This window comes from Gadus morhua, chromosome 2 (genome assembly GCF_902167405.1).
Source record: "Gadus morhua chromosome 2, gadMor3.0, whole genome shotgun sequence".
Lineage (NCBI taxonomy): Eukaryota > Metazoa > Chordata > Actinopteri > Gadiformes > Gadidae > Gadus > Gadus morhua.
The window spans coordinates 15,787,314-15,815,067 of NC_044049.1; the positions used below are offsets into that span (position 1 = coordinate 15,787,314).

General features: G+C 45.5%; 1 protein-coding gene across 1 annotated transcript; it reads right to left on the reverse strand.

The window, feature by feature from the left end:
- tbc1d16 (TBC1 domain family, member 16) lies at positions 1-27,637 on the reverse strand. Its single transcript, XM_030346969.1, has 13 exons — positions 27,086-27,637; positions 24,211-24,423; positions 22,421-22,583; positions 21,722-22,051; positions 16,130-16,324; positions 15,592-15,739; positions 15,144-15,308; positions 13,351-13,499; positions 10,134-10,268; positions 8,058-8,244; positions 7,258-7,437; positions 3,766-3,912; positions 1-2,736 (listed from the first exon to the last, which is right to left on the reverse strand). Exons 2-13 carry the CDS (start codon positions 24,389-24,391, stop codon positions 2,452-2,454), a joined length of 2,265 nt encoding a protein of 754 aa, XP_030202829.1. The 5' UTR covers positions 24,392-24,423; positions 27,086-27,637; the 3' UTR covers positions 1-2,451.
- Positions 27,638-27,754: the final 117 nt, after the last annotated feature.

The window sequence follows — 27,754 nt, forward strand, 5'->3', positions numbered from 1 at the left end:
TAATTGTAACACAAGTATTCCCTTTTTAATAATATGCAAAATGAATAAAAAGCATTTTTGCAATGTGTACAATAATGGACAGACAAAGTGTAACGGTAGTGTACATTCAACACTGTGTTCCCCGTATGCTGCAAACTCGCAGTGTGTGTATGTGGATGTGCAGACAATCATTGATTTGTTTGTTCGGAAAATAACATTTGAATAGAAATGTACACATGGACACACGCATTCATCTGCATGTGTGCAACGACGACCCACACGCACACAAACGCACACAGACACTCTCACACACCAATTACTTTCCAGCTGTGCACTTCTGGATTCGCTCACTTCAGAACCTCCATCCAGCCTCAACAGTCTCCCAGACGTTTGAGGAAGGCAGCTGCACATGATAACTAATGGAGAGGAGCGCAGAGCAATACACAACGCCATTTACCTCGACTGCATGGTGACAACCAGACTGGGAGAGGAGAGAGCGAGGGGGGAGGTGGATTTATGGAGAGAGAGAGGGGGGGGGGGGGGGGGGGTAGAGAGCCAGAGAGAGGTGGAAAGAGGGAGATGGAGAGAAAGGATGAGTGAGAGAAGGTGAGAAAGGGAGACAAGAATGGGGGTGAGGGAAGAAGTTTAGTGAGAAAGAGGAGAGGGGGGAGTGAGTGGGAAAGAGTGGTGGGAGTGAGCAAGAGAGGATGGATGGGGTGGATTTAAAGATCCTAATGCTAGCTTTTAGCAGCAATCTGAAGACGCCGGGGTCCCAGTAGGCCACTTCAGCAGCCCACCTGGGACCACCGCACAGCTGGGACTTGCAAATCTGCAGAGCACTACAGTCAAACTCCCCCCCCCCCCCCCCACAAACACACACACACACACACTCTGGTTTTATGTTCTCCTCCACAGTGACAAGACGGAGACCCTGAATGGTTGGTCGTTCTCTTTGCTCTTTTTTTTTTCTACGTGATGACTGGTATAATTAGGGGATTGGGAGGGTGGGGGGGTTGGGGAGGGGGGACATCAAAGACCCCTGCTCCTCTAACTCATTACCAGATGTGTGGAGGTCACAGCCGTGTGTACACACACACACACACACACACACACACACACAGACACACAGACACACACCCGGACACGCTCGCACAAACCTACACGTGCTAAATGAAAGTACTTGTTAGTGGATACATTCGTGTGGACAGACCCGGTTGGTTTGGTGTAAACAGTGCATTGACGTTGTCATTCGTTTGAAGGTGAGGGTGGAACGATTGCAAAAAAACTTTCAGAAAAACAGAAAACCACAGAACTTAGCTGCGGCCTGTTCTTCATCGCCCTGGACATGATTGAACACAAGGTGTGTGGTGATTTAAAATACATCCACCATAAATCTGTCTCCCTTTGTCGGGCGACAATGACTCATCCATAGCCCACTCGTCTTCTTTATTTGACAGAAATGTTGTGAGTAACGCGTTCTATGCTTCCATCTTTTCTTCACAGGACACCCTCTTACAGGATATCAATGTGATCAAGACATACTCCCCCCCCCCCCCCCCCCCTATCCTCCTCCTACCTGATGCCAGTGGGCGGGGTATTTAAAGCAGAGAGAAAGTATGACTATGAGGTCTGTCGTAGTTTATTTTTACAATAATCTGATTTGGGAAATATGTTGAGCCCCTACCCTAAAGGAAGTGTTTTGTTTTGTGTTAACACATTATTGTTGTATATAGTTTTTTTTTTAAAGAATTGCTCATGCAAGGATATATCTTTATCATATTGCTAAATATTTGTAATAACTGCTTGAAATGCAAATACACAGTTGCGAGAGAAAAGCAACAGATAATTCTTTGTAATCTTCTTTGTGAGTTCACCCTTCTAGCTTTTGGAGGATTGGGTTTCACATTGAGAGAAAGGCATTTGCCTTGCACTGACTTCAGATAGGCATAACATATATTCCTTATTCACACTGACATTCCACACCTTGTGTTATCCCAACCAGTGACATATTTGTTCAAGATCAAAAAACAACAACCGGTCCGTACAGATTCATTCCGGTCTTCAACGTGGCTCCTTCCCGTAAAGCCTCTGGCCTCAGCCCCAGTGAGCAGCAGGGTGCAACCTGGAGTTCCTGTGGACCGGCGACGCCGATGATTGTCAGCTTTTAGCTCGACCAATAGAAAAGAGCTTCCCTGGCCTCCCTTCCTCAGTGTACAGCGCCCCACCCATTAGGGGGTTGGTCTCGCGCCGCAGTGAGCATCTTGTTGAATCCATTTCCAGTAAGGCAGTGAAGAGGAAGTCCTGAACCGGGCGCTGTACCAAAATGGCGGCGGCGGCCTTCGGAGGAGGAGAGACTGAGGAGGGGGATCCCTGCACTATCCTCGGCCGATGCCAACAGTAATGGCGAGCGACCAAGCAGCCGGAGGCCATTGAAACCCCCTGGTCCCCTTCCTCTGTACGTCCCACGCCGCTTTAAGACTTGCGGAAGGTGAAAATGTCCCTGGCCTTTGAGCCCCTCTTGCCCTCGGGGGAGGGGGTGGGCGTGGGGTTGGGGGTGGAGGCGGGGGAGGGCGAGCAGGGCTGGGGGACGGGGGTGCCTCCATAGGGGCAGCTCTGGGAGTCTGGGTGCTCCCCGGAACACTCCACGGTGGGGATGTAGCGGCTGTCCCACATGCCCGGCCCGCACAGCTTACACAGGTCGTGGAGGCTGCAAGGGATTCTGGGTAGGAGGCGGAACTGGTAGAGCAGACTGCGAGCCTGTTTGGATGGAAGAGGAACAATAGAGGGTGTGGGAGCTGGGACAAGGCATAGCTGCGGGGGGCAGGGTTAGGGTTAGCATCCTTGAGCAAGATACATGAAACCAAAAATAAATAAATAAAGATACTGTTTTTTCGGTGTGTGACAGTTGAAAGATTTAAGTCAATCAACATCCTTGTTCCGTCTTGTTCCTGATGTCATCCTGCAGTATCCTCACTACAAGTATATTTCGTAGTGAGTAACATGAGTAAAAATGTCTTAGAAAATACCAAAACACAAGTAAAGATACTCCAAAAACTAAGTAACGTAACAAAGTATTTCTAGTTTGAACCAGAGTTAGTTAGTTTACTTCACACTGTTGGGGTTCAACTGATCTGTTTATTTACAGTAAAAATACCCCTGCTTAATAATTGCCCCCACACAAACGCTGCATGGTAACCAGGAAAATGGTCCATACGTCTTAGTTGCAGCAAGGCTAACACACACCCAGCTACTGTACAAAGCACAGTAACTGGGCAAGGTAGAGACTCAAACAAACCATAAATCTTGTGCATTGCTAGGAAACCATTCAGCACTTCAAGGCACTTGATCTATATACACTACATCAAGGTTACCCTCCCACAGCCTAGACTGGGGCTGCATAGTGCTCTAAAGTACAGTACTCTACCTGACCTGCATGGCTGAATAAACAAACACATCTTGTGAGGATATTTACAGACTCCGGGTAAGCAGGTTTACACAGCAGTATAAAGAGCAGAAAAACATGTTTAACATACAAATAACGTTCAGTTAAAGGGATATTTCCCTAATTTCTCAAGTTGTCCGTTGCAGTTAATAGTAAATGGATTGTTTAAGGCTTTAAAAGCCATCAAGATCTGGACAATTCAAACACAAACACACACTATATATGACACAGAAATGAATGAAATTTCAAATGTTTCAAAATGTCATTCTGAAAAAGGTTTTAGATTATGTTTTGTTTCATCCAAGTAGCATTTCTTAGCATAGATTAGCATGTCTTGCCGTTACCTTCCGTAGCACCAGCTCTCCATTCATGTGCATGGACAGGTTGCTGAAGTGAAGCAGCATTTGGTCGGTGGCTAGCTGCTGTTCGGTCACATCCTCGCCATACAGCACGATGATGGCCACACACAGAAACAGGTGGAAGTAGTCCGTCTGTGGAGAGGAACCGGCTGTTTACCCAGCAGAACTACTGCGTCACATAGAGAATCATAACCATAACAATTATTTCATCTGCATAGCATTTTTATGTTTCATTCCAGCTGCACTTTTAAGACAGTTTAGATAGATGAAGGTCAACGACGTCATTGTGGATGAAAAGGAACGTGCTTGGGTTAGAGCCAGTTGATATCGTAATGTTCAATATTAACTGGATGAGCTGTAATGGCTCTATGTAATTGGTCGTTATATCCCAGGGGTGTGGTTTCATTTCCCATTTCGGAATACAACAGACCTTTCCTCTTTTCTAATAAAAAACATTTCTGTCACAGCAACTTTACATTAAGAGGTTTTTGGGAACTAGTAATAGATAGCAACTTGACTTGGAAATCAATTAAATGTTACTCTTGCACAGATAAATATATATACTATATTGATATATTTTACAATTTAAAAATGACGCCAAAATCATAGTCTCCAAATCCCACTCCTTTGATAGACCTACATTATAACCACAGAGAAATGATACCTGTTCCCATACATGTGAGAGCAAGTAGAAGCATTAATATTACCAATAACATTATCACCATCATCATCATTTCCACCAGCAATGAAAATGTTGATATTGACATGAATAATGATAGCATCGTTATTGTATTTAGGATATGGAAAGCAATAAGTAAATATGAAATCCGACATTTCTTCTGTCCCTCGTCCATCCCTCCCAGCCCATAAGGGAGCTCATTTTGTGACCTTACCTAAAAAAAACACACAACAGATCCCACCCCCCTGGGACCTTGGCTGCGGTTGCATGAGAACAGGCAACCCTGTTATCACCCACACACCTTGTTATTCTCCATCCGGCAACAATGAGTGCAGTCATTTGTGCCATGAAATCACAGAGGAGAGCGAGCGACAAGGGACAACACAACACACATGCATAGAACACAAGTATGCAATACATGCAGTCTTCTTCTGTTAGAATCCAAGCTAATATAAGGTATGCCTCTTAGGGCTGTACACTGCGCGTTAACCTCCAGCTCGTGTGTCCTGCATGAGAACAGTTTTTCGTTTCAAGAGCGATCTATAATATGATCTAGAATTATATAGATTCAGAATATGGACTTCTTCATTTCGCTGAAGGATTATAAAGTGCTTATTATTGATTTAACATCCGAGGTTCGCCACGTTTTTTTAGCTCCTCGCACATCTAGTATTTCATGATTTAATATCTAGTGTTTATTTATTCTAATTCTAATCTGACAACTAAATGGTAACTTGCATTGTAATCAGAGCATACTTGAGAATGAGAATGTCACGTCTCAATGTGTCTTCTTCTGCTGGATAAATAAAGGTTTTGGTTGACACATGATATGCATACTTTCGGTCATCAACCGATACTCTGGCACCTGGCAAGCCTGAGCAAGGCTTGTGTTCTGATGCAGAGGTCTGAAAGCAGCTCTATGACAGCCGGGACAGCATCTGGGAACGAGGAGCACTACAAGCCAGGAGGATACTATATATTTCCGAGAGTCACACAACAGCCCTTCCCTAAGATGGCATTCACGGACCATCTGCAGACGCACATTATTTCCCCTCACTTCCACTCTCTCTCCATTGGGGTCAAACTCATTCCTTTATTCTGTCTTTCCCTTCGCCGTCATTCCCCACCGTCTGAGCGTCTGTCTGCCGGACGTCTTGTTTTCCACTTGCTCCGATGTCATAGGACCACACCTCAGGAGGGTCTCTGCATGTGTTTTATCCCCACTCCCCCCTCCCCCCTCCCTCCTCCTCCACATTAGACTCTGCCCGCCCTTTAGAGAAGAGGCCCCTTTCCCGCTCACTGAGCCGTTTGTTATGTTTAATTCCCCTGTTTCCACATCCTCCCTGTTGCTCGGCTCATTAGATTCATTTAGATTGATCGCCTCTTGTTGTTGTAACTCCCAGGACCCTATGACCTGCTGTTGGAACAGACATCATTGAATGAAATATATATGTATATATATGTACTCAACAACGACAAGCGTTGGATTCAGCGACCGACGTCGTCAGTCCCTAGTACAACACAATGTTTCCAACGCTAAATAAAGTCCCAGTGTCTGAAAACCCCGCTTCAAACACTGCTTCCAACCAGTCTAATCATTTCTCTCCAGCAACTTTTCCATGACCACACGTCTAGACCTAGACCCAAGCTAGCCACAACATGCGGAACCATGACCCCAACCTTTTTTCTGCGCGCGCGTGTGTGTGTGTATGTGTGTGTGTGTGTGTGTGTGTGTGTGTGTGTGTGTGTGTGTGTGTGTGTGTGTGTGTGTGTGTGTGTGTGTGTGTGTGTGTGTGTGTGTGTGTGTGTGTTTGTGTGTGTGTGTGTGTGTGTGTGCATACATGTGTGATTGCTTGCATGCGCGCTTGCTTGCATGTTTCCATGCTTTTATGTGTGTATGCTTGCGTCTGTGCACATGTTTGCATGTGTGCGAATGTATGTATCTGTTTGGATGTTTACGTGTTTGTATTTGTGAGTGTAAACATGTGTACGCACGTGTGTGCTACGTTTATATACTAGGGCTGTCAATTGCTTCCTCTTTTTTTATCTGATTAATCACATTATAATTATGGGATTTATCGTGTATCGTTATCTATGCACATTCATTACTCAATACACAGCAGGTGTACAGCCTCAAAGTCCAATCAGTCTGACTCGTGCCCGGTGAGGCTGCTTATACCAGCCATCAACCACACAGACTCCACAATATCAAAGTTAGCTTGGAAAAGCCCCCGATATTTAAATTTAAAATACATTAAATTGTTGTGGAAGATGAGTAGAGCATTGAAAAGCATTGAACACCCTGGTAGAATATGCTTAATTACACCTCTTATCATCACTACTGTGACCTAACTTTTAGCCTTTTCAATGATTCCCCTATCAGAATGTACCAGAATACATCATAATGTGGCTTGTGTTCTTTATTTAAAATACTAAATAAACGTACATATACCATACCCTTGGCTGATACAAACTTTGTTTTGCCAAGGCTTGCATGAGAAACACAACATCACCCCATGATGACTTTAGTAATGATCATTTCCTGATTCATTAATAAACAATGACCGAAACACAATTATCAACATTCCTATGCTTCTATTCCACAGAAATGGAGTGGGCATTAAGAGCTGTCGTCACCGGTACAAGCCCTATTGCACAAGGGAGCTCTATTCACCTCGCAACGCACATGTGTGTAAATGCGCGTACATGTGTGCGGGTATCTGCCCGCTATGTGTGCATGAGTGTCTGCGCGCCAGGTTAAAGCTCCAGGGCAGAGACCTCATGCGGGCCTCCCTCACCTGGTAGTGGGCCCAGCATGCCTCCCACATGCGCAGGGCGTCGTTGTCGGGGAACTCCCTCTTGAAGCAGAGCAGCACCCAGCGGTGGCAGAAGAGCAGCTGCAGGCCGTCCTCCCCCAGCTGGGTGAGGTGCTGGTGGAACGGCGGCAGCATCAGACGCAGCAGCTCCCGCAGGTACATCTGCAGAGGTGGACGGGGAGGGGGAGGAGGGAGGTGATGGGGGGGGGGGGGGGGGGAGGGGCAGTGGGAGAGTCGATGGGAGTGGAAGTAGGCCAGTTGATGAGGGTGGTGTTGTTGGGTTGATGGAGGGGGGGGGGGGGGGGGGGGGCGCGTGGGTGAGTTGATGGCGGGGGGGGGGGGGGGGGGGAAGGGATGGGGGGGTATTTAGGGGGGGCGAGGGTGTTGTTGGAAGAGGAGAGGATGGAGAAGGTGGAGGTGATTGGGGGGAGGGGTGTTACGGAAGAGGTGAAGTGGTGGTGGTGGAAGTGGTGGTGGTGGTGATGGTGTTGGTGTTGAAGGTAAAGGGGAGAGGGTGATGGAGTTGATTGGGTAGTTGTGATGGTGTTAAAGATAGGGTTAGGGTTAGGGATATAGAGATAATTTATTAATGATTAACAAATTACACAGTATTTCCCCTATACTTTTACTGCATAGATATAATATATTTGAAGTAAAAGATACAAAAATCAGGATTATCTTTTCCTAATTGTTGTAAGCGACATACAAACTAAGACTGTGTCTGACACACACACACACACACACACCAACCCAGCCCCTAACCCCCCCCCCCCCGTCAGTACCAGCTGGCGCTCCATGTCCTCGTCGCGGGGCGAGCTGATGAAGATGGTGTTCTCCATCAGGCCCACAAAGCACCAGAAGGTGTCGCTCTCGTCCTGGACCTCCGTCAGCAGGGGGGCCACCAGGTCAGACATGCCCTGGCAGTAGCCCATGTCCGGGTTAAACACGGCGTAGTTCAGCAGGGTCCGCCTGCAGGGAAGGGGTGGAGGGGAGGGACGCAGGCCGAGATAGGAAACGTCACCTACCGCTACACTCACTTGACATTTAGGCCCAATCCCATTTCTACCCCTTACCCCTTCCCCTTGTTTTGAAGGGGTAAGGGGTAGAAATGGGATTGGGCCTAAGGCCCAATCCCATTTCTACCTCTTACCCCTTCAAAACAAGGGGGAGGGGTAAGGGGTAGAAATTGGGCCATATCATTTGGTCATTTAGCAGAAGGTTTCTAGAGACTACCAGTGATAGTTTCTAATGAGCTGGATTAAGGACGCCTACGGCGATCGTAGTAGACTCAAACCCACAACCTCCCGGCTGAGCGTCGACAACCTCACGCTGCTACCCACAACCGGAGACAACCCCTTTTTTTGGAAACCCAAGAACTTGAACCACTTACAGCACAGCCCACTGACATTGTTGTTGTTACATGATTCACCCTTTCTTATGCAACAGTGGCTTTGGTAACAGAACAAACGCCGAATGGCACCACCCAAATTCCAATCATTATCATTGTTACTTCCAAGTCTCACTGTACTTCCTCGACTGGTTGCAGACTTTATGAAAGCAGTAATGAAAAACAGCTGTCTTTCTTGAATTGCCAGTATTTGGCTAAGCAAATTAACAGTATATGTTTACGTGTTATTATTTCCATACAGGGTTAGTTAAGGGTTCAGGCCTTTTCAGATTACTCAAGTGGTTAGACAGGAGCAGTGAGACCATGTTTTTTTCGATTGGTTCAGTGATCCCCCCTGTACATAACCAGTAGCCGTTGGCATAAGCGCAGCGTTAGTTAATTCCCAGTGCCAGAGCATTATCTCCACAACTGCTCTTAATACAGCCTCTATATAATGCAAACATGAATCTATTGTCGTGTGTATTAGCTTTTGTTTTCATTTCTTCGAGCAGACTATCCTATGCAATAATATATTTGTTCAAACTTAAAGTTGATTCTGATAATCAAATCAAAAATGCAATGAAACCGTCACAGTCGTCACAGGAATGTGACGACTGATAACACTCTGTGTGTGCCATGCTAACGCTATGCTATGCATATTAAACAGCTGTGGCAGGTGCCACTGGCTACATTTAACACACTCACATAAGTGAGAAGCTCTCTGCGCCTCAACTCGACACATTATATCCAGACACGTACCAACGGCCATAATGAGAGTCGCATCCCTAGCACGCTATTCAAATCCTCTTGTCCCTACTATTCATAAATAAATAAATAAATGAAAGCCATTAGCAGTGAGTGTGAGTCAATCGTGTGGTCGGGGGCTTAGTCGGACTCAACAAAGCGTGAAACATGTTAGCCGTTTCCCCGAGGGCTTGGTGGTATGAAATGAAGAGGTACTAGAGTGTACAGAGTCAGGCGATGAGCAAGGCAGGTATGAAAATGTGGAGGAACAGGCAGAGAAAATCAGTGGATTGAGAGACGGAAAGAGGGAGCTTTTATAAATAGATTTGGTCTCTTCAGATATCATTTAAACTTTTAAGTTGTGTTCTGCATTTTATGGTGTTTTTTTAGTATAATTATTTTTGTATGCATGTCAAAATCATTATTTATACTTTGTTTCATTCTTTTTATTGAAATAAGGGAATGCAAGCAGCAGATAAGAGACGAGAGAAAGATTTTGAAAGGGGAGACAGACAGACAGATATGTCTGAAATATAAAGTGTGAACAGAGTGAAGCTTGAGGGGGTGAAAATGGGCCAACAATTAAGTGTGGAAATGAAAAAAGAGTGACAGTTGAAGCAAAGGGGAACTGATAAAGAGGAGTGAGTGAAAGCGACAGAGAGAGGGAGCGAGAGAGACGGAGCGAGAGAGACGGAGCGGCCGTGAGAGAGAAAGATTTTCCCCAGACCTCATGATCTCCACATTGGGGTTGTTCTCCCCTCTGAAGAAGAGGTTGCTGCGGTCCGTCCTCACCACGTCCTTGTCCACCGTGAACTGGACCTTCCTCCAGAACTCGCTGTGCTCCTCAGGGGTCATGGACAACCTGCACGGGCCCCAGACCAGGACCCAGTTAAAGACACACAGAGGAAACCACATTCACAGCGTCTTTTAAAAGCTTGTATTTTGTATGTACTTCATAGATGTCACGATAACTGAGTTTGACTTGTAGTTGTTACTGTGGTGTAAAAGATTGTTGATTGGCTCGCAAAGGCGGAGGTATAGGAAAACAGAGGAGAAGGGAGGGTAGATGAGTGGTTGGAAGCAGTGGGGAGGTCATTTCTCCATCAAAGACACTCCTCAAAGAACAACCACAAGCCCGCAACAATACACAGTTATCATTGTATTATGTATCTTGCAGGTAATAAAGCGGGGCTGTCCTTTGGAGCGGTGTGTGTGTGTGTATTTAGATAACACCGTTTCCTTCATGAAAACCCACAAGGAACCACACCTGATGCCGTTGGAAAAGTTGGGCAACTTCAGTTATAGGTCTGGGATTTGAATTCTCCATCGGACAGATTCAGCAAAACAAAGCCAAACGGTCCAACCTTTTAGCGGAGACGGAGTTGACATTGCAGGCTGCAGTTTCTTTCTCAATACCCATATGAAGCAGCATTATCTTACATTAAAAATGATCCCAGAGTGATGGTTCCTCTTTAATACCCAATGCTGTTGGCATTTTAACATTAACGTTTACTAGCAACTGTCAACGGCTCTGACATGTATAAAGGGGAATGTCACAGTTTAAGAAAACAAAGTTGGCATCAGGTGTGGTTCCTTGTGAGACACTGACAATGGAGGAAGTAGTCATTCTTCAGCTACTATGGCGGAATTTAGGAAAGGAAAATATGTGACTATGTAGAGATTATATATACGGCATATCATTTATTTTGGTGTTTACTGATCAAAGTCACTTTAAAAGAAAGGTAGACTTGTAAATGTGACTGTGTAAAAGATTAATGATTAGCTCATAAACGCAGGGGTGTAGGGGAATAGAGGAGAAGGGGGGAGGGTGGATGCGTGGTTGAAGGTGGAGGGGAGGTCATTTCTCCATCAAAGACACTCCTCAAAGGACAACAACACCCCTGCAACAATACACAGTTATTATTGTATTATTCACCTTGCAGGTAATAAAGCAGCGCTGTCCTTTGTGGGGTGTGTGTGTGTGTGTGTGTGTGTGAGAGTGTGTGTGAGTGTGCGTGTGTGTGTGAAGGGTGGGGGGATTTAATTAACACTGTTTGTTTTCCATGAAACCCCACAAGGAACAATGGCAGCACACCTGATGCAATGCCGCGCAACTGTGTGTTTGGTGGTGTCCTTCTGGTTGCGTTGCTGGTGCCTCCCAGGGCACCTAGGTACCTGTTTTCACTCTCTTTCACTCTCCTAAAATACTGTAGAGTTCGGTACATATTTTTGCGATATTTGTTTTTTTCGCTAACAGGTAATCAGCCTAACACAAATAGGAGTCAAACTGTCAAACTCAGCTGTTGTGTGTGGTTGAAAAGTACATGTTGTTTAATTCTCTATTCTGGAACAGTCTGGTTCCGTGGTAAAACTGAAGAAAAATGTCCACCGTGAAAATAAACCGCTTAAATAACAGAAATGGAAAAGTATCGATTTTTCCCTACACCCATCAATTTTTCATAACATACTCATCATAAAATCCTACTGATGAGTCTTTATTATACAATCATGATCCGTTATTGACGAACACGCCTTTTATTGACTTCAAGGGGAATGGTTAATTCCCCACTATAGTCCGTAATCCAAAAGCAGAGGCCATCATTTGCACCAGAGGGAGGTGAATTACAACCGCAGGATCTCAACTCAACGCTGGAAAACATCTACATGCTTCAATGCAGCTATGTGGCTGTTAAACTACTAAAATATATAAATATATACTATATATCTTTTCACAATATTACAGTGTACAACTGCCTGCCAAGGGCATCGAAAGGGGGTTTAAATTGAGTTTCAATTGAGATTACCGAGATGACGCTGAAGCCTTGGTTCTTAATTGATCCAAGCTGCGCTTCCCTGGGGGGCTCCCAGTCAAGTGGGGGTTTCAGGAGGAGTCCAGAGTACCAGAGTACCAGCGGGCTCTAATTACTGGACTTAAGATGGGACCCGGTGAACTATTCAATATGTTAATAGAGCACACCGCCCACCCCCTCTAATTACCATCTTTATGACGGTGACGGAGGAAGGGGACCGGGTTGAAACACACACACACACACACACACACACACACACACACAATGACACTCACACACACACACACAATGACAGACGTACGCGATGATAATGACACTTGCACACACACACACAAACACACGATTACAGAAAACAAAAACACACACAAATATGCAAAAGAAATCACAGACAAATACACAAATACACACATCACAACTACACAATAAAGGACGCAAGTCGTGATAACAATGACACATGCACACACATACTGACACACACAATGATAGACATTCACACACAATTAAAAACACACACGGACAGACGCAAAAACACAAATCCAGACACACACGTATAACAACACACACACACACACACACACACACACACACACACACACACACACACACTGTATGTTGTGGCACAGCTCGGTGTTGATGTGAATATATGAAGAGATACGCGTTGACATGCCGTTTCCCCCAGAGAACATTTACTGCACACCTGCTGCGTTCCCTTAACACCCCTTCAGAGAAAGCGCCTTATTGATAGTCAGGAAACCACAAACAAATGTGTGGTTTGTCTGTGTTTGCATGTGTGCATGTGCGTGAGAGAGAGCGACTGAGTGAGGGAGAATTTTGGCAGCCACTGTGGCGACAATGTCATCGCTCATTAAATGCATCAATGTCAGGATATCGAGACTTCATTTTCTCTGCATGAATTTGTTCCGGCGTCCATGGATATGATTTACGTGGCTGCACTTAAATTTGACCTGAACATATTTATCACAGACAACAGTACAGGCACTTAAACTCTCTCACTCACACACACACACACACACACACACACACACACACACACACACACACACACACACACACACACACACACACACACACACACACACACACACACACACACACACACACGCGTGCGCCCACCTGCGCTGTTGCACGTCGTGGTAGTGCGTGCGCTTCTGCAGCCTCCAGGCCTCACGTTGCTCGGAAGAGGAGTCACAGCTGTAGTAGCCGAGCAGGAAGGGCCACACCTCGCCTCTGATGGACGGGTCGATACCACCGAAAAAGATGGCCTGGAGGCCGGGGGAGGAGAGAGGGGGTGGAGGAGGGTAGGGAGGAGGTTTCAGGCAACCGTTTGGTCAAATCTTATTTAAATCCCAGAGGACATATTTGGGTGTCACAGCAGAGCATATACGGGTATCTTCCATAATTGATGGCAGATAAAATAATCAAAAATAGAATGAAGAAATGTAATTTAAGAATAAGTACAACTCCCATAACATATACAAACAATATATCTATATACATAAGGACGACATATGTGAATAAATAGGCCAGATTTGGACTAACACTCAAAAGGGTAACAGGAAGAGGGAAGGAAGGGACAGGATAGTTTAGCTGCTAGGTTGTTTCAATCCCATCTAAAAGGGTACTGGGTTCGATCCCCAATATCCCCAGATGACTGGAAGGGTTTACTTCATCAATCAAAAAGGCTCTAGCCCCCCTACTGCTTAATGACCTTTCTCCCTGAATTCACTGGATTGCTCTGGATACAACTTCTGAATAGCATTTCATGCATTTGTATTTAACCATTGTCAAACCCACGAACTTGGTCTCATTGAGATTACAACCTATTTTTCAAGAGAGAGCTTGTGAGTGCTCTGAGGTAGTAGCCATCTTGCATTGTTTAACGAAGATCTACATCTAGAAAGAGGTTCATGAATGACAATGCTTAAAACACACTATGCAATGGTCACTGAGTTATCTCAGTACCTCCAGTGTGCTGCACGAAGCACAGATGACTCAGCATATAAAAGCTCAACCTCGCCCCTGACGAGGTGGTGCGCTGCAAGTTCCCCGTATGACTGGAACGATTTGTCATGTTTCAGTTTGATGACTAAAAAGAGGAAACAGACTCCGGAGCTAAAAGCAGCAGGTTTTGTTTTGTGCAGGGGTTAAACCAGCATTCAAATTAAGATCTCGGGGGGAACATGAATCAAGACATCATGTGATCTTTGACATCCACGAGATAACATAATTAATACTTAGATATAGCTAATATATCTTGTACCGTGAATATGAGACAGAAATATATATATATATATATATATATATATATATATATATATATATATACACATATACTTGATTCTTACTGGGTGTTAATTAACTTTCAATAACCGCACAGCTATGACGTACTCATAACATAACAGCACAGCTACAGTCTCATCACCACTCACTAAAATAAATGTGCAACCTTTTGTCCAATCAGCTGGCCAGCATGCCGTGAGCTAAAATAACCTTGTTAACTTTCATAGCCTACAGCAGAATAAAGAACCCAAAATAAAAATCTTCCTGAAAGTTATGTTATTTTCTGGCGTTGGCATCACTAAATCTGTTGTTCCACTGAAAACGGGATAGCTAAAAAATGAATGCAGAATTCAGGGCTGCAGTGGCTACATTTTTATGATATGAAAAAAGAAAGACTCATAGAATATCTTAGTTAATATACTGAGCCAACCAAAGCATTTTTGTGCAAATGTGCACAAAATTATTCAGTTTGGGACTCAAGGGGATATTTTGCAAATGACTGGAGCATTTATGACACTGGATTTACTATCATACTTTTCAAATATGTTCCATTCTCTCCCCCAATCTCCTTCTCTCTCTCCAACACAGGAACACCCCCCCCCCCCCCCCCCCCGTCAACAACACACCTTGCGCAGCTTGTACTCCTCCTCCACCTGTCCGTTGCGGTTGAAGTGCCTCAGCCAGGTGTTGACCTCCAGCCGGCGGTAAAGCCGCTCCTCCGGGTGGCTCTCTGCCGACGGCAGCACCGGTCTGCGGATGGAGAACTGCATGCAGGACTTCTCATCCACCACCTGAGTGAGAGTGAGAGAGTGAGAGAGTGAGTGAGTGAGGGAGAGAGTGAGCGAGTGAGTGAGGGAGAGAGTGAGTGAGTGAGTGAGAGTTAGTGAGAAAACAGAAATGGAAGAAAGAAAGTATACCAGGATAAAACAATTTATGTTCCCTGGATGGAACTACTCGTCGACGGGCGCGTTCTATTCATCGAGAAACGTTGGGAGTTCAGACGTATTTTTTAATGGAGTTAATTGCTGCGGTCGAAACGTGACACAGTGCAGGTTAAAATGGCGCTCTCCTGACCTGGTCTTTGAGCTGGGTCTCCCTGCAGCACTTCCACTGGTGGAAGACCTCGGCCAGCTTGTCCAGGCCGGCGTGGTGGAAGTGGAGGATCTTGTACTGGCTCTCTCTGCTGGCGATCACCAGCTGCCCACTGGTGCACGCCTCATCGCTGCCAGGGCACACAAACAACACAGTGCTTCAAAGGCTCCCACGATACAATAGCTCACAGTTTTCTCTGGCACAAAGACCCCCTTTCTCTCCCTGCGATAGGTGTGCACAAGAAGCGCCCGAATCGTGCCCGACATTCGCAAAACGGAGGATTCACTTCAATCCTAGATAATAGACCATAATTTGGCAATTACGAAAATGGGTTTACAGCATTGTCTGTTACTACACGCCAACCAGGTGGGTGCCACACTCCACCTAGGTGACTTTTCTTTTGGGCTCCTCAAGGCAAAGGACCACGGGGAAAGTGAATCCCGAGAGGTCGCTGAGGTCACGAAAACAACATGAGCGCCTGCCGACCTCCTCTCAACCCTGTGGACCCCTGCCGACTGACCTGAAGAAGAGTCGAAGGGATCGCATGTGACCCAGGTCCACCCGGAACACGCCGCACAGCTGCTCCAGCGCCAGGGCCTTCTGCTGCTCCTCCCAGCGCATGCCCTGCGATTGGCTGCTGCACTCGGAAGGGGCGTGGCTGTCCAGGCTGGAGGCGGAGCTTACTGAGGGGGTCATGGATTCGTCGCACATCTCCCTGGGGAGGAACACAGACAAGGAGGGGAACCCATGAAGATGAGATACTTGATTGACGATAGAGACCAAGCGTGTTTTTTGTTGGCGTCTTTAACAGTCTTGGAGTGAGAGCTGCGTCAAAAGAATTGTAAAGGCCTGCAAAGAAGGTTTTTTGTAAATCACTTCATTTTTTACCCGTTGGTTGGGTTATGCCTGAAGCCAAATTCTCACGATGAAAATTGCATAATAGATAATATCAATATTCCCTAAATCAGGGCTTTATTAATGCTTGTCTTGGCTTGACAAAAAGGCGTAGCCGTCTCGTAAACTCGTAGTTTTGTGGTTGAGTCCTCTGATGAAGGCTCAGACATATTGCCTAAGCCTGGACTCTCTGCTGATTCTGCCCTGTTGTCTTGTGTCTCAATATGGCTGAGACTGGGAGGAATGCATGGAGGCTGCACACACACACACACACAAACACACACACACACACACACACACACACAAATCACACTCTGCGCTGTCCAATTTCCTTGTCATTCCCCCAAGGCGGCCATGCTGTTCCCGTCATTGAAACCTGAGCTTTGGTTCCACTGCTGTAGGAGAAGAGACATGTGCATGTACACATACACAAAAATGTACACACACACACACGCACACTCAAACACGTACACACACACAAAAGGCCTGAATCTCTTTGAGGCCAACAAATGGGAATACCCAGGAAGAGCACACAAACAAGTTGTTTTTTTACAACACTCTGTGTGCTCGTGTTATGTTCCTATGTGCATTTGTCCTGCAGTTTATTAGGACTGGTGCAATAAACTGTAGCACACATGTGCGCGCACACACACACACACACACACACACACACACACACACACACACACACACACACACACACACACACACACACACACACACACACACACACACACACACACACACAAAGATTTGATAGAGCATGGCTAATGTCCATAATGGACTCTCACACACGCCTCTGACGAGCTAGCAGATCGGGAAGTGTTAACTGTTAGAAAGCCTTTGACACTCAAGACAGTCTATAACATACCTCTCCCACAATACGTTTACACAAGCCTAATCTCCAGACAGGAGTAGCCAACACGACTTCTACGGGTTTGAATAACAAAAACAAAAAAGAAAACACGTATTGGGCAGTTATTGTGCAAAGAGCAGATCAATGTACATTTTATTGAAGCCCACGGTGGAACAGGGAAATGTTTTGAGTCAAGCAGTTAACACTTCCTGAAATAAAGATTGGCAAATGAAAACACGCTCTACTAAAATAGAAAGAACAGATCATTGACAAGAGAGAGAGAGACACACATCTTCCGTTTAAACTGCCTTTTCAGTAAAAGGGACAAAATTCACTTCTAGACGACTTGAAATGTATCCCTACATTTGACACCTTCAACAGAAACACAAAGTTCTGGCTAATTCAGCAACAAACTTGCTGGCATACTTTGTTTTTTTACAATGTTCTCTCTCTATATCTTCTTTTCTTTTTCATTTTATGTTATTTCCACTAAAATGCAAACAACGGATGACTGTCTCAAGCTTATCGATGTTTCTTTATCTGTTCCTATTCAAATAAACCTCAAATAAATAAAGAAATACATAAACACGAGGCAGAGAGAGAGTTGTAAAGGGAAGAAAAAAGGGTTGCAGTAGGAAAGAGACAGAAGAACAGAAGAAGGGGGGGGGGGGGGAGAGAGAGAGAGAGAGAGAGAGAGAGAGAGAGAGAGAGAGAGAGAGAGAGAGAAAGAAGAAGAAGAAGAAGAAGAGACAGGGAAAATGAGAGACAGAGAAAGAGAGAGCGAGCAAGAGAGAGATAGACACAGAGGAAGAGAAAGAGAGGGGGAAAAGAGAAAAAAGAGGGGAATGGCTGATTCCTCCCACCCTGAATCAATCATGTCTTGCTAATCATTTCCCTTGTCGGCAGATGAGAAGCTAACAAGGCTGATCAATCCAAGCTGCAGCCTGGTTTATTTGCCCGCTAACCCCTGCATCAAACCATACAACTAGACGCTTAGCAGCCCAGGCCTGGAGCTCAGGGGTGAGGCCTAGGCCTGGAGCCCAGGGGTAAGACCTAGGCATGTAGCCCAGGATTGAATCCTAGTTCTGGAGCCCAGGGGGAGGCCTAGGCGTGGAGCCCAGGGGTGAAGTCCGGAGCCCAGGGGGAGGCCTAGGCCTGGATCCCAGTGGGGAGGCCTCAGGCCTTAGGCAAAGGGGTAGGGAGAGCAGGGGGATGGGGGCTTAAGTGACCTCAAATATGGAAGATACCATATTATTGTTTGAAATGTATACATACATTTCCTTTTTTTCTGTAGACCTGCGGATCGTCAAAGTTTGCGTTGTGTTTACGAGTCCAATTGGGCTGCTTGTGGAAATCAACAAATAATAAATAAACACATTAAACACACTCTCTTGGGACCTCTATGTGTGGATCGAGACACTGCGTTCCCTTCGTGTACGAAATGTTAATTCCGTCGACCCTATGAAAAAAGGTGTCAAGTGACCAGCTCTGGTCCTCATCAAGACCAGGGGGAAAAATAAAGAAAACAACAGTTGAAAAAAAGGGAAAAAAGGGAGTGAGAGAGAGTGAGGTAGGGGTGGGGGTGGGGTGGCAGTGTAAATCCAAAGAACCCGTCGTGTCAACAAGCTGTTTTAGAAACGGTGCGGCATTTTGAAACGGCTCGTCCCTCCAGGCCCGAGGTGTGACTGCCCCAAGGCGAGCAACACTTTCTCTCTCCCTCCCTCCCTCCCTCCCTCCCTCCCTCCCTCCCTCCCTCTCTCGTCCTCGCGTGTCATTCCCTGCCCAACTCCCCCCAGAGACACGACCTTCCATTGCACTCACAGAGAACCAGGGGCTTGGACCAGGGACGTCTGGAGACCGTCTCGTGGGAAACGCACCAACCTCCATCTAACCCTGGGATAGACAGACAGCTGTGTGGCCAACAGTCCTCAGAAAGTAGACATCTGTAACCTGTAAACTCTAAACAGGAATTGGTTTTCAGGCGTTTTTCTCCCCCCTTTAACATATTAAGTCTTGAATGGAGCTTCATGGTTTGATTTGGGTAGAAATCTGGAACGATCTATGTGGTGGTCTGTGAAGCACAAGCCAAACGCGCAGAAAAATTGTATTCCAAAGTGCGCACACCCGTACGCAAAAGTCACCGATTATTATTATTTTTTTTAAACATTAGGAGATTTTAATGCTGCAAACCTGCATGTCAGCCTCATTGGGGATTCATAATGAACAGAATATGAATAATCAAGTGAAACTAGCTAAATCAAATATGAACTCCCTTTCTCTCCCTGTATTGTCTCTGTATTATGTTGATGCCCGCTCGCTCAGCTCTCTCTATGTGAATGATTCCAAGTGACATGTTTCCATTTCCTGGCCCCTTAACAGTGTCAATTAGAGAGAGAAGGGCAGGGAGGGCGGGAGGGAGAGAGAACTGACATTCAGCCCAGCAACACCAACACACACACAGAGTCAGCGAAGAGGGTTGGGGAGAAAATAGAGAGAGAGAGAAAGAAATAGAGGAGCGGAGATAGTAGAAAAGCAGACAAAGAGAGAGAGAGAGGAAGAGAAAGAGAGGACAAACGATAAGGAGAGGGCTGTATGGGGAGCAGGGGGCATGTTGGAGGGTTGGTGACTAAAGTTAAGGGCAGAAAGAGGAGGGAGGGATGATGGAGATGGAGAGCATGGCAGGGCAAAGAATGAAGGTGGCGAGAGAGAGAGACATCTGAATGGAGCTGCGGGAGGAGAGAGAGCGAGGAATGAATGGTTGGTGCCAGCCAGGGTGCTGGAGGAGAAGGAGGAGGAGGAGGAGGAGGAGAGGCCTGACAGTTAAACAGGTCGCACAGCAGTGGAGGAGGAGGAGGGAGAGTTGAGAGGAGAAGCTGTGCACCAGGGAGCCTCGCTGCCAAGTCACACACTGCCTGCATTTCCAGAAAACCAGGCTCTGAGTAGTTAAAGCAGTCGCACACACAAATTCATTCTCTCTCTCTCTCTCTCTCTCTCTCTCTCTCTCTCTCTCTCTCTCTCTCTCTCTCTCTCTCTCTCTCTCTCTCTCTCTCTCTCTCTCTCTCTCTCTCTCTCTCTCTCTCTCTCTCTGACACACACACACACACTAACGCTCTCTTTCACAAAAAACACACATACAGGGCAGTTCCTCAACCAAATGGCTGTGTGGAAACAGGCTATGAGGGAATCGTAAAGTCAAATGGCTGTAAGGTCAGAAAAGCAAACCCAATAGCTCATCCAGATGGTTCCCTCGATAAGGAAACAGAATCCAGCAGCGGAGGGGCTATGCACTCAACGCCCTAGCGAGATGCAGGCGGTAAAGAGAGAAAACAAACATTATGGTTTTTTTGTGGTTTTTTTCAGAAAGGGTATGCACCAAATCTTGTCAAATCACACCAGCACTGTAAGCATCTCTAGATGACTCATTGCCATGCATCTTATTAGTCACAAGCACACGCCCTATGGTGACTAAAAACCCTAGCAACGCATGATCAGCCACCATGATACAGCCGACGACATACCACATCAAGCGCCGCAATAATACGCCTCTAGCGTCAATTCTACCCTCTTTGGCTCGACCGTGTGGTGGCATGAGGAAACTGCAGTGTGAGCTGTAGGTGGCGATGGGAGTTTCTGTCGTGATGAGCTCCACCGTGTGGTAAACTGTGGTCGAGTAATCAGGGTATATATAATATTTTGAATATAGCAGTTGGTAACTGAAAAAATTGAGTAATTTTTGATAAAAGTTAGTCAAAGCTAGACAACGTAGTGTTGCTGTTCTTGTAACATGTTACATGCATGTGCTTCTGTAGCATGTTACACATTGCTAGTCTTCTCATTACAGTCTAGCTAACTAGGATGTACACAAAAAAAGATTGATACCATGATGAGGTTTATATTTACCAAACCCCTTAAAATACGAAAGCAAATTACAACAATTTTAAGGACAACATTTTAGAAGATAACACACATTCAACTCAATTATATGCAATCCATATATGCAATCCATCATCATCTCCTGTCTAGAAGAAAAACGTACCCCATTATAAAAAATAATCTGAAATCATGTATATTTTTCATCAGTTCCATTTAAAACACACAGCAATAACACATACATAGCCTCCCATCTACATTTCCAATCCACCTTATGACCATTTACATTGACGTAAAAGCTAACTTTCGTAACCAAGCGAAGAGCTTAATTCAAGATTTACAAGCTAAAGAAAAAACACGCATTCATTCGAAAGTGGAGCAACTACAGAAAAAGGGCTGGGGACCTAGTTTAAACAAACAACTGGCCAAAATGCAGAGTAGCAATAGGAAATAGTCCGAAAAACAGTCTACTCCTACTTTTCCTCCACCCACCTGCTTTCGTTGTCCAGGAAGACGGAGCCGCTGCTCTCGCAGAGAGCCTCGCTGACGGGCGACAGGCAGAAGGGCGAGGAGAAGGTGTCCGAGTCCGAGCCCATGGTGCTGTCCCGGCTCACCTCATCCGAAAGCTCGTCTCCCTCGTCCCCCGTCCCCAGGGACGAGGCCTGGTGCCGGGTCGGAGAGGGCTCCCCACCAGCCTCCCCCGCCACTGGGAGCCTCTGGCCGTCGCTGGTGGTGCTGGTGGTGGGGACCGGCCTGGTGACGCTCCTGTCCTCGTCTACCACCACGTCCTCCTCCTGGGCCGTGGGGGGGCGTGAGCGAGGCCTGGAACGGAGAGGGGGCGGGGGAAGGGGAGATGGGGGTTGGGTTGGGAGTCCAACCTCATCTGAAGTTTCCCTCAACACACAATTCTGAAACAACCTCAAATACGTTACAGGAAGCCAATTTGTGTTGTGCACAAATCTCCCTGGACACGACAGGAGGCGGCACAGCTGAGATAGCCTTTAGAGTTAAGACCTTTAAACCTAACTAACCTTTAACTTACTAGAAGTATAAGTTGCAACAATGATCAATCAACATGTGACCTCCCGAGGTACCTTCAAGAAAAAACACAACTATTCTCGCTTCAGGAACATGCCTTGGCATTCACCACATCAGAGCCAAGACAAGAGCCCCCCCCCCCCCTATCCTCACCTTCGGCCCCGGTGGCGGGCGTTTCGGCGCACGGGGGAGCTCTCCGGGGTGATGTAGCGGAGGGCCTCCTCGTCCTGTCGCTGGATGCGGCAGTTGGGCACCCAGGTCAGGATGAGCGTGGTGCCCAGGCTGTCGTCCTTCTCCACGTGCACGCACAGGTAGCCTGCAGGGGGCAGCGCCACCATCAAACCACCACAGGGAGTTAGTGACAGGATAGGCAGTTAACAGTGACACACACACACAGAGGCACTCTTGTAACCCGAGATGGAATGCTATCCATTTACTAGGGTGAACAAAGTATGCAGGAAGGGGGTTGTATTAGGTTAAAGGGTGTCGTCATCTTTGCCTATGCTCTTTACTGCATTCTGAGTCGCCTTTGAGAGAAGTGTCTGCTGAATGAGGACATAGTCAAATTAACACATCATCAGAATTTCTACGATATGGCTTGATCATAGAGTACTTTGCGAGATTGATTCTATGATCTTTCTTCTGCACACAGCGTGTGACAATAATAATGAGAATCATCAAATAATAATAAACCACTTGCCGGCTTCTCATATAAAACTAAATTAGCAGCTATTATCAGGTATGATAACACATCAAGCCTTTAGCCTTCCATTGAAAACAGGGCAGGACAGTTATAAATGGATGGATGTTTACCTGCCTTCCTCCTTTAAAAAGTATAGCTAACTTTGTCACATAAGTGTAAGTAAGGCATTTTGAAAACAACAAAGTCATTTATAAAGTGACCTACAAGAATCCCATTCTGAAAAATGTGCATTCTTCCTGACTGTTTTAAAAGGGATCGCTAAATCACTCAGTAACATAGTTTATCCCAAATGATTGAGGCAGTAATGGGTGACTAGACTAAGGATCTACTACAGATAACTTGAAGAGCAGCTTCCTTCCATGTTATGTGTTGTTTGGACTTAACTGAGGAGTAAGCATGAATTGCTAAAGGCTAAAACAATTTGCATCGTCGGCTAGAATACACAGAAGAACACTGCACACATCCATTAACAGCCTTCAATGAAACCAAGTCATGAACATCAGCCCATGGTCGGAAAAGGTCATTTTGTCTGCTCAGAAAGTACAGCAGGTAACTTCATGCTGTACTTGGCCAACACTTCAGAAGATTATTTTTTACTTGATAATAAATAATGCATTGATGGATATGCTATTGACTCACAGGTTATTTTGTATTATTGTATTATATTATTGTGTTACAGTCGCCTACTCAATATACTTCAGCCCTGCTTTAAAACCATTATTCAAATAAACATCCGACATCATTAGGTTGATTTACTTAATGGTTTGCATTTGCTTTTGTATTTTTAAAACTCTGGAATCGCTACACGGCTCAGTAATGGTAGCTCAGGGACACCATAGAAACATCAAAATTAATGTGTTGCCTTAACTTCCATAAAACTTCAGTTCAACAGCTAATTGAATGCTACCAAGTATACCCCATTTACAGAATAACAGTATGTTCGACAAATTCTGAAAGTCAGAAGAGATTCGGAGGAGGGCCGACAGACTTCAAAACCCAACACGGTTATGTACCACAAGCGTTTGATTCCACATTGAATGAGCTTCTGAAAGAGTTTCTAATTGAACGCATGTCAGTACAATCAGTTGCTGTTCAACAGAGATAAGCGATTATATGTCTCCTGCGGTGGTCAAACAAGAACACTTGTTCGGACTTGCGTGACACATTGAGGAACGCACACTCCCCCCCCCCAGTAGGCTTCCCGACACGGGGAGGGGGGGGCAGAGTGGCAGAAGCGTACCTGGATGGTGTTCTCCGAGCCCGGGCAGCGGCTCGGCGGGGTGCACACAGACGTTGTTTTTGGAGAAGATGATTTCCCCGTCCAGGCCTGAGCGCGCCGACGAGCCCCCGGCGCCGGGGTTAAAGGTCAGGAGGTCGGAGGCCTTGGAGGAGGCGCGCCGCAGTAGCCGACCAAGAGACATCTCCACAGGTCGCCGGAACCTGGGCCCATCCTCTGGGGAAGGGGGGACAGAGGGAGGGATGGAGAGGGAGGAGGGTTAGAGGTATCCAGACAGAGGTATGGGGGGAGGGACAGAGGGAGAGATGGAGAGGGAGGAGGGTTAGAGGTATCCAGACAGTTGGGGTAGAGGTTTGGAGGGAGAGACAGAGGGAGAGAGATACAGAAATGGAATGGATGAAGGAGTAAAACAGAGAAGGGGGAAAACGGAGGTATGAGGAGGTAGAGAAAGAGACAAGGGGTCGTGGAGGTTGAGCGAGAGGAGGGGTAAGATGGAGATATGGAAAGGAGGGCATGTAAGGAGGTAGAATGGAGTCAGATGGGAAAGGTTTAAAGAGGAACAACAAGGAGAATATATGGTTAAGGAAATCGAGTAAGCACAGACTGGATGAGAATTACAACAAATGAATCAGTTGTCTAAACCTAGAAATGTATTCTCCTGTGGCACACTTTTTGTTCACTGCTTAATGCAGGGTCCTCCACCGGGAGGTCAAGCCCAGACTTTTTCCTTAGAACGTTTTAATTTTACAACAACATATAAATACACACGAGCACAAGGCAAGAGTGTATTGGTGTGCGACCCACCTTGTGTAAACACATGAAACACCCACCTGAACGCTTCAGAAAGACGTGAGCAAACAGTGTTCTTGTGGCACCTGTACTGACTCCCAAGCGCTTATCAAGAAAGGGAAACAAGGACACCAGTATGGATACTGAAATGACCTCCTTTTGACTCGCCACCAAACTGAGTTTGGTGTCCGAGATGGACGCTTTGTTTTCATGGTGAAGGAAAGTGTAAGTGGAGTGCGGTCAGGGTTTGATTGCCAACCAAAATTGGTACAAAATGTCTAACCCAAACTACCTGTAGGCATCAGTGAGCTAGACGCTCCAACCCCCTAGCTGCTAACATATCTGTACTGTTAATCGCTTTGGATGAAAGTGCCTACCAATCTAATAAATTAAAAGTCCCCAAGATGCAAAAGGAGATGTATGTTTTTATTTGCCCTTTAGCCTTTAGCCGTGCTGTGTGGCATATGTATATGACTGAATTACTCCTGAACCTTACTGTTATGTGTTCGCACCAACGCGTCCTACCTCGGATGTTATCACCACGTGGCCTTTTGGTATGCTTCTTCATGTTCCCATGTTTACCTTCCTTGATTAGAACAGGCTGGTCCACTTCCTGATGCCAGGCAGGAAGTGGGTACAGCCATGGAGTCCAAACACAAGCCAGGGAGATAGGAAACAAAAAAGCTCAAAAAACCTCAATAGTTCCCAAACCACCAAGTGCCAACTCAAAGAACTCAGATACATAAACTGGTATGTCACCCCATAAACTGGTCACACGGGATAGTCCAATCGCTGCAAATGTCCCATTCCTGGTTGATTATATTTAACCAAAATGCACATGGCCGACACACCCTGATAACAGTTACAATGTGCTCCACTCGGTCGGCACAGATAGACCTGTGGTTATTTTGGTCTGTATGTGACTGAAGGAGGTAAGTAGGTGATTTTGATGTGCCAACACGTCCAGATGCCAGGCCTGTGTAACACAGTAAACACTTTTTCTCCCCGACACATGTTAATAAGTGATGAAATAAAATCTACTGCCAGATTTAAAATATGATATTCAAACATATTTCTCAGTGGGGGGGCAACACTGGCATGGTATCTGCTGCCTCAGATTACCGTTGCTGCCATATAAATAACCCCCACTGTCATATGGGGCTTAATTTTACCATGCTGTACTGTAGATAAGAGAGAAGAAACAGATAAAATCCTCACAATTGTTCTCTCTTATTATGCTAATTCCACCTCTTGGCAACATTGGAATTATATTTTAGTAGCGAGGCTCTTTCAACTTTATATTATAGCTGGAATGCCCCAGGGTTCTGGAAACACAAATTTAGGAAATCTACACTGAATTTACAAATGGCCTAACATGAATACACATTATTTATTGCATAGCCTACATCTTCGTTAGGGTATCTTATTGTTACACATTTGTCACCAAAAAAATTTGGTTATTATCCATTGCGAAGACATTAGCACCATTCAATTAAATAATTAATAAAAAACAGATATTGAACATCACAGAGTAACCTATATATTAGCCACTGAATAGTAACATGACGAACAGGACTGATTCAGCCTTCCACATATGCCCATCTTCTGAGTACTATTAGGCTAGGTATATCGTCGTTGCCGTAGTAGTAGTAGTAGTAGTAGTAGTCGTAGTAGTAGTAGCAGCAGCACCACCACCAGCAGCATCATACCTTATCTGACAGCAGGCTCTTTAGGACAAGTTATTTTCCTTTATGTTTTTGCACCGTGGTTAGCAAAAGAGGATCCAAACCATTTCATTCAACGGTGGTTGTCCTGCAGTTACAGTTCATCTGTTGCTTTTGCATCTTTGAACATAAATATTTGAGTTAGCCAGCTCGACCCAGACGGCAATCGGTTCATATGACACAATCTATGGAAACTTAAGTTGAACACCGAATTAGAGTGAGGCATTGAGAACAATCACATCATGTTATTGTTGGCGACAGAGACACACCGGTGAATTGACGGAGGAATGAATGAAATGGCCCGACGAGGTAAACACACACACACACGACACACACAGACAGGAGAGAAGCGTCAGAGCTCTCACCTTCAATCCCGCCGGAGAAGTCTACAGTCCATGGCTAACGTCCATCTTGCATGGGGAGCAATAGCTGGCTATCATGCACAAACGTTGTTGTTTATTTGAGGTATGTTCCCCCTTGTGTTATTGGTAGGATGAGAGAGTATCCCTGTGTGTATCGGTGAGCTATGACAGTGACACCACACGTTTAACGCTGCTGCTTTAGACACAACCCCCAAATCCCGCTGCTTCCGGAATAGAAAAAGGCGAAGACTGAAAAGCCGTTAATTTACAATGATTTATGAACGTTTTAAACGTTTGTTTCATAAATAACATGTGATGAACCCTTTAGCTAAACAAATATTGAATATATAACGTATTGATTTAGAGGTCACGAGGACTAAGCTAGAATGCAGTTGGTTTTCTATGCGCATCATCAGGACCACTGCTCTGAGTCTGAACATAACGTCACGAGGACGCAAGAGACAAGAGAAGATCATCATCATCTCTTCCGTGCGGACTACCGTAAAATCCTTCCACGACCGGTATATCTTTTTTTTTTTTTTTTTTTAATAATTAACAATATGTCGAAACTATTTATTTTCTATTTGAACAATGATAACTGATATGCATCTTGTTAAAATGGTATAAATACGTATTGCCTTATATGTTGGTTGTAAACTAATAAATTAAGCA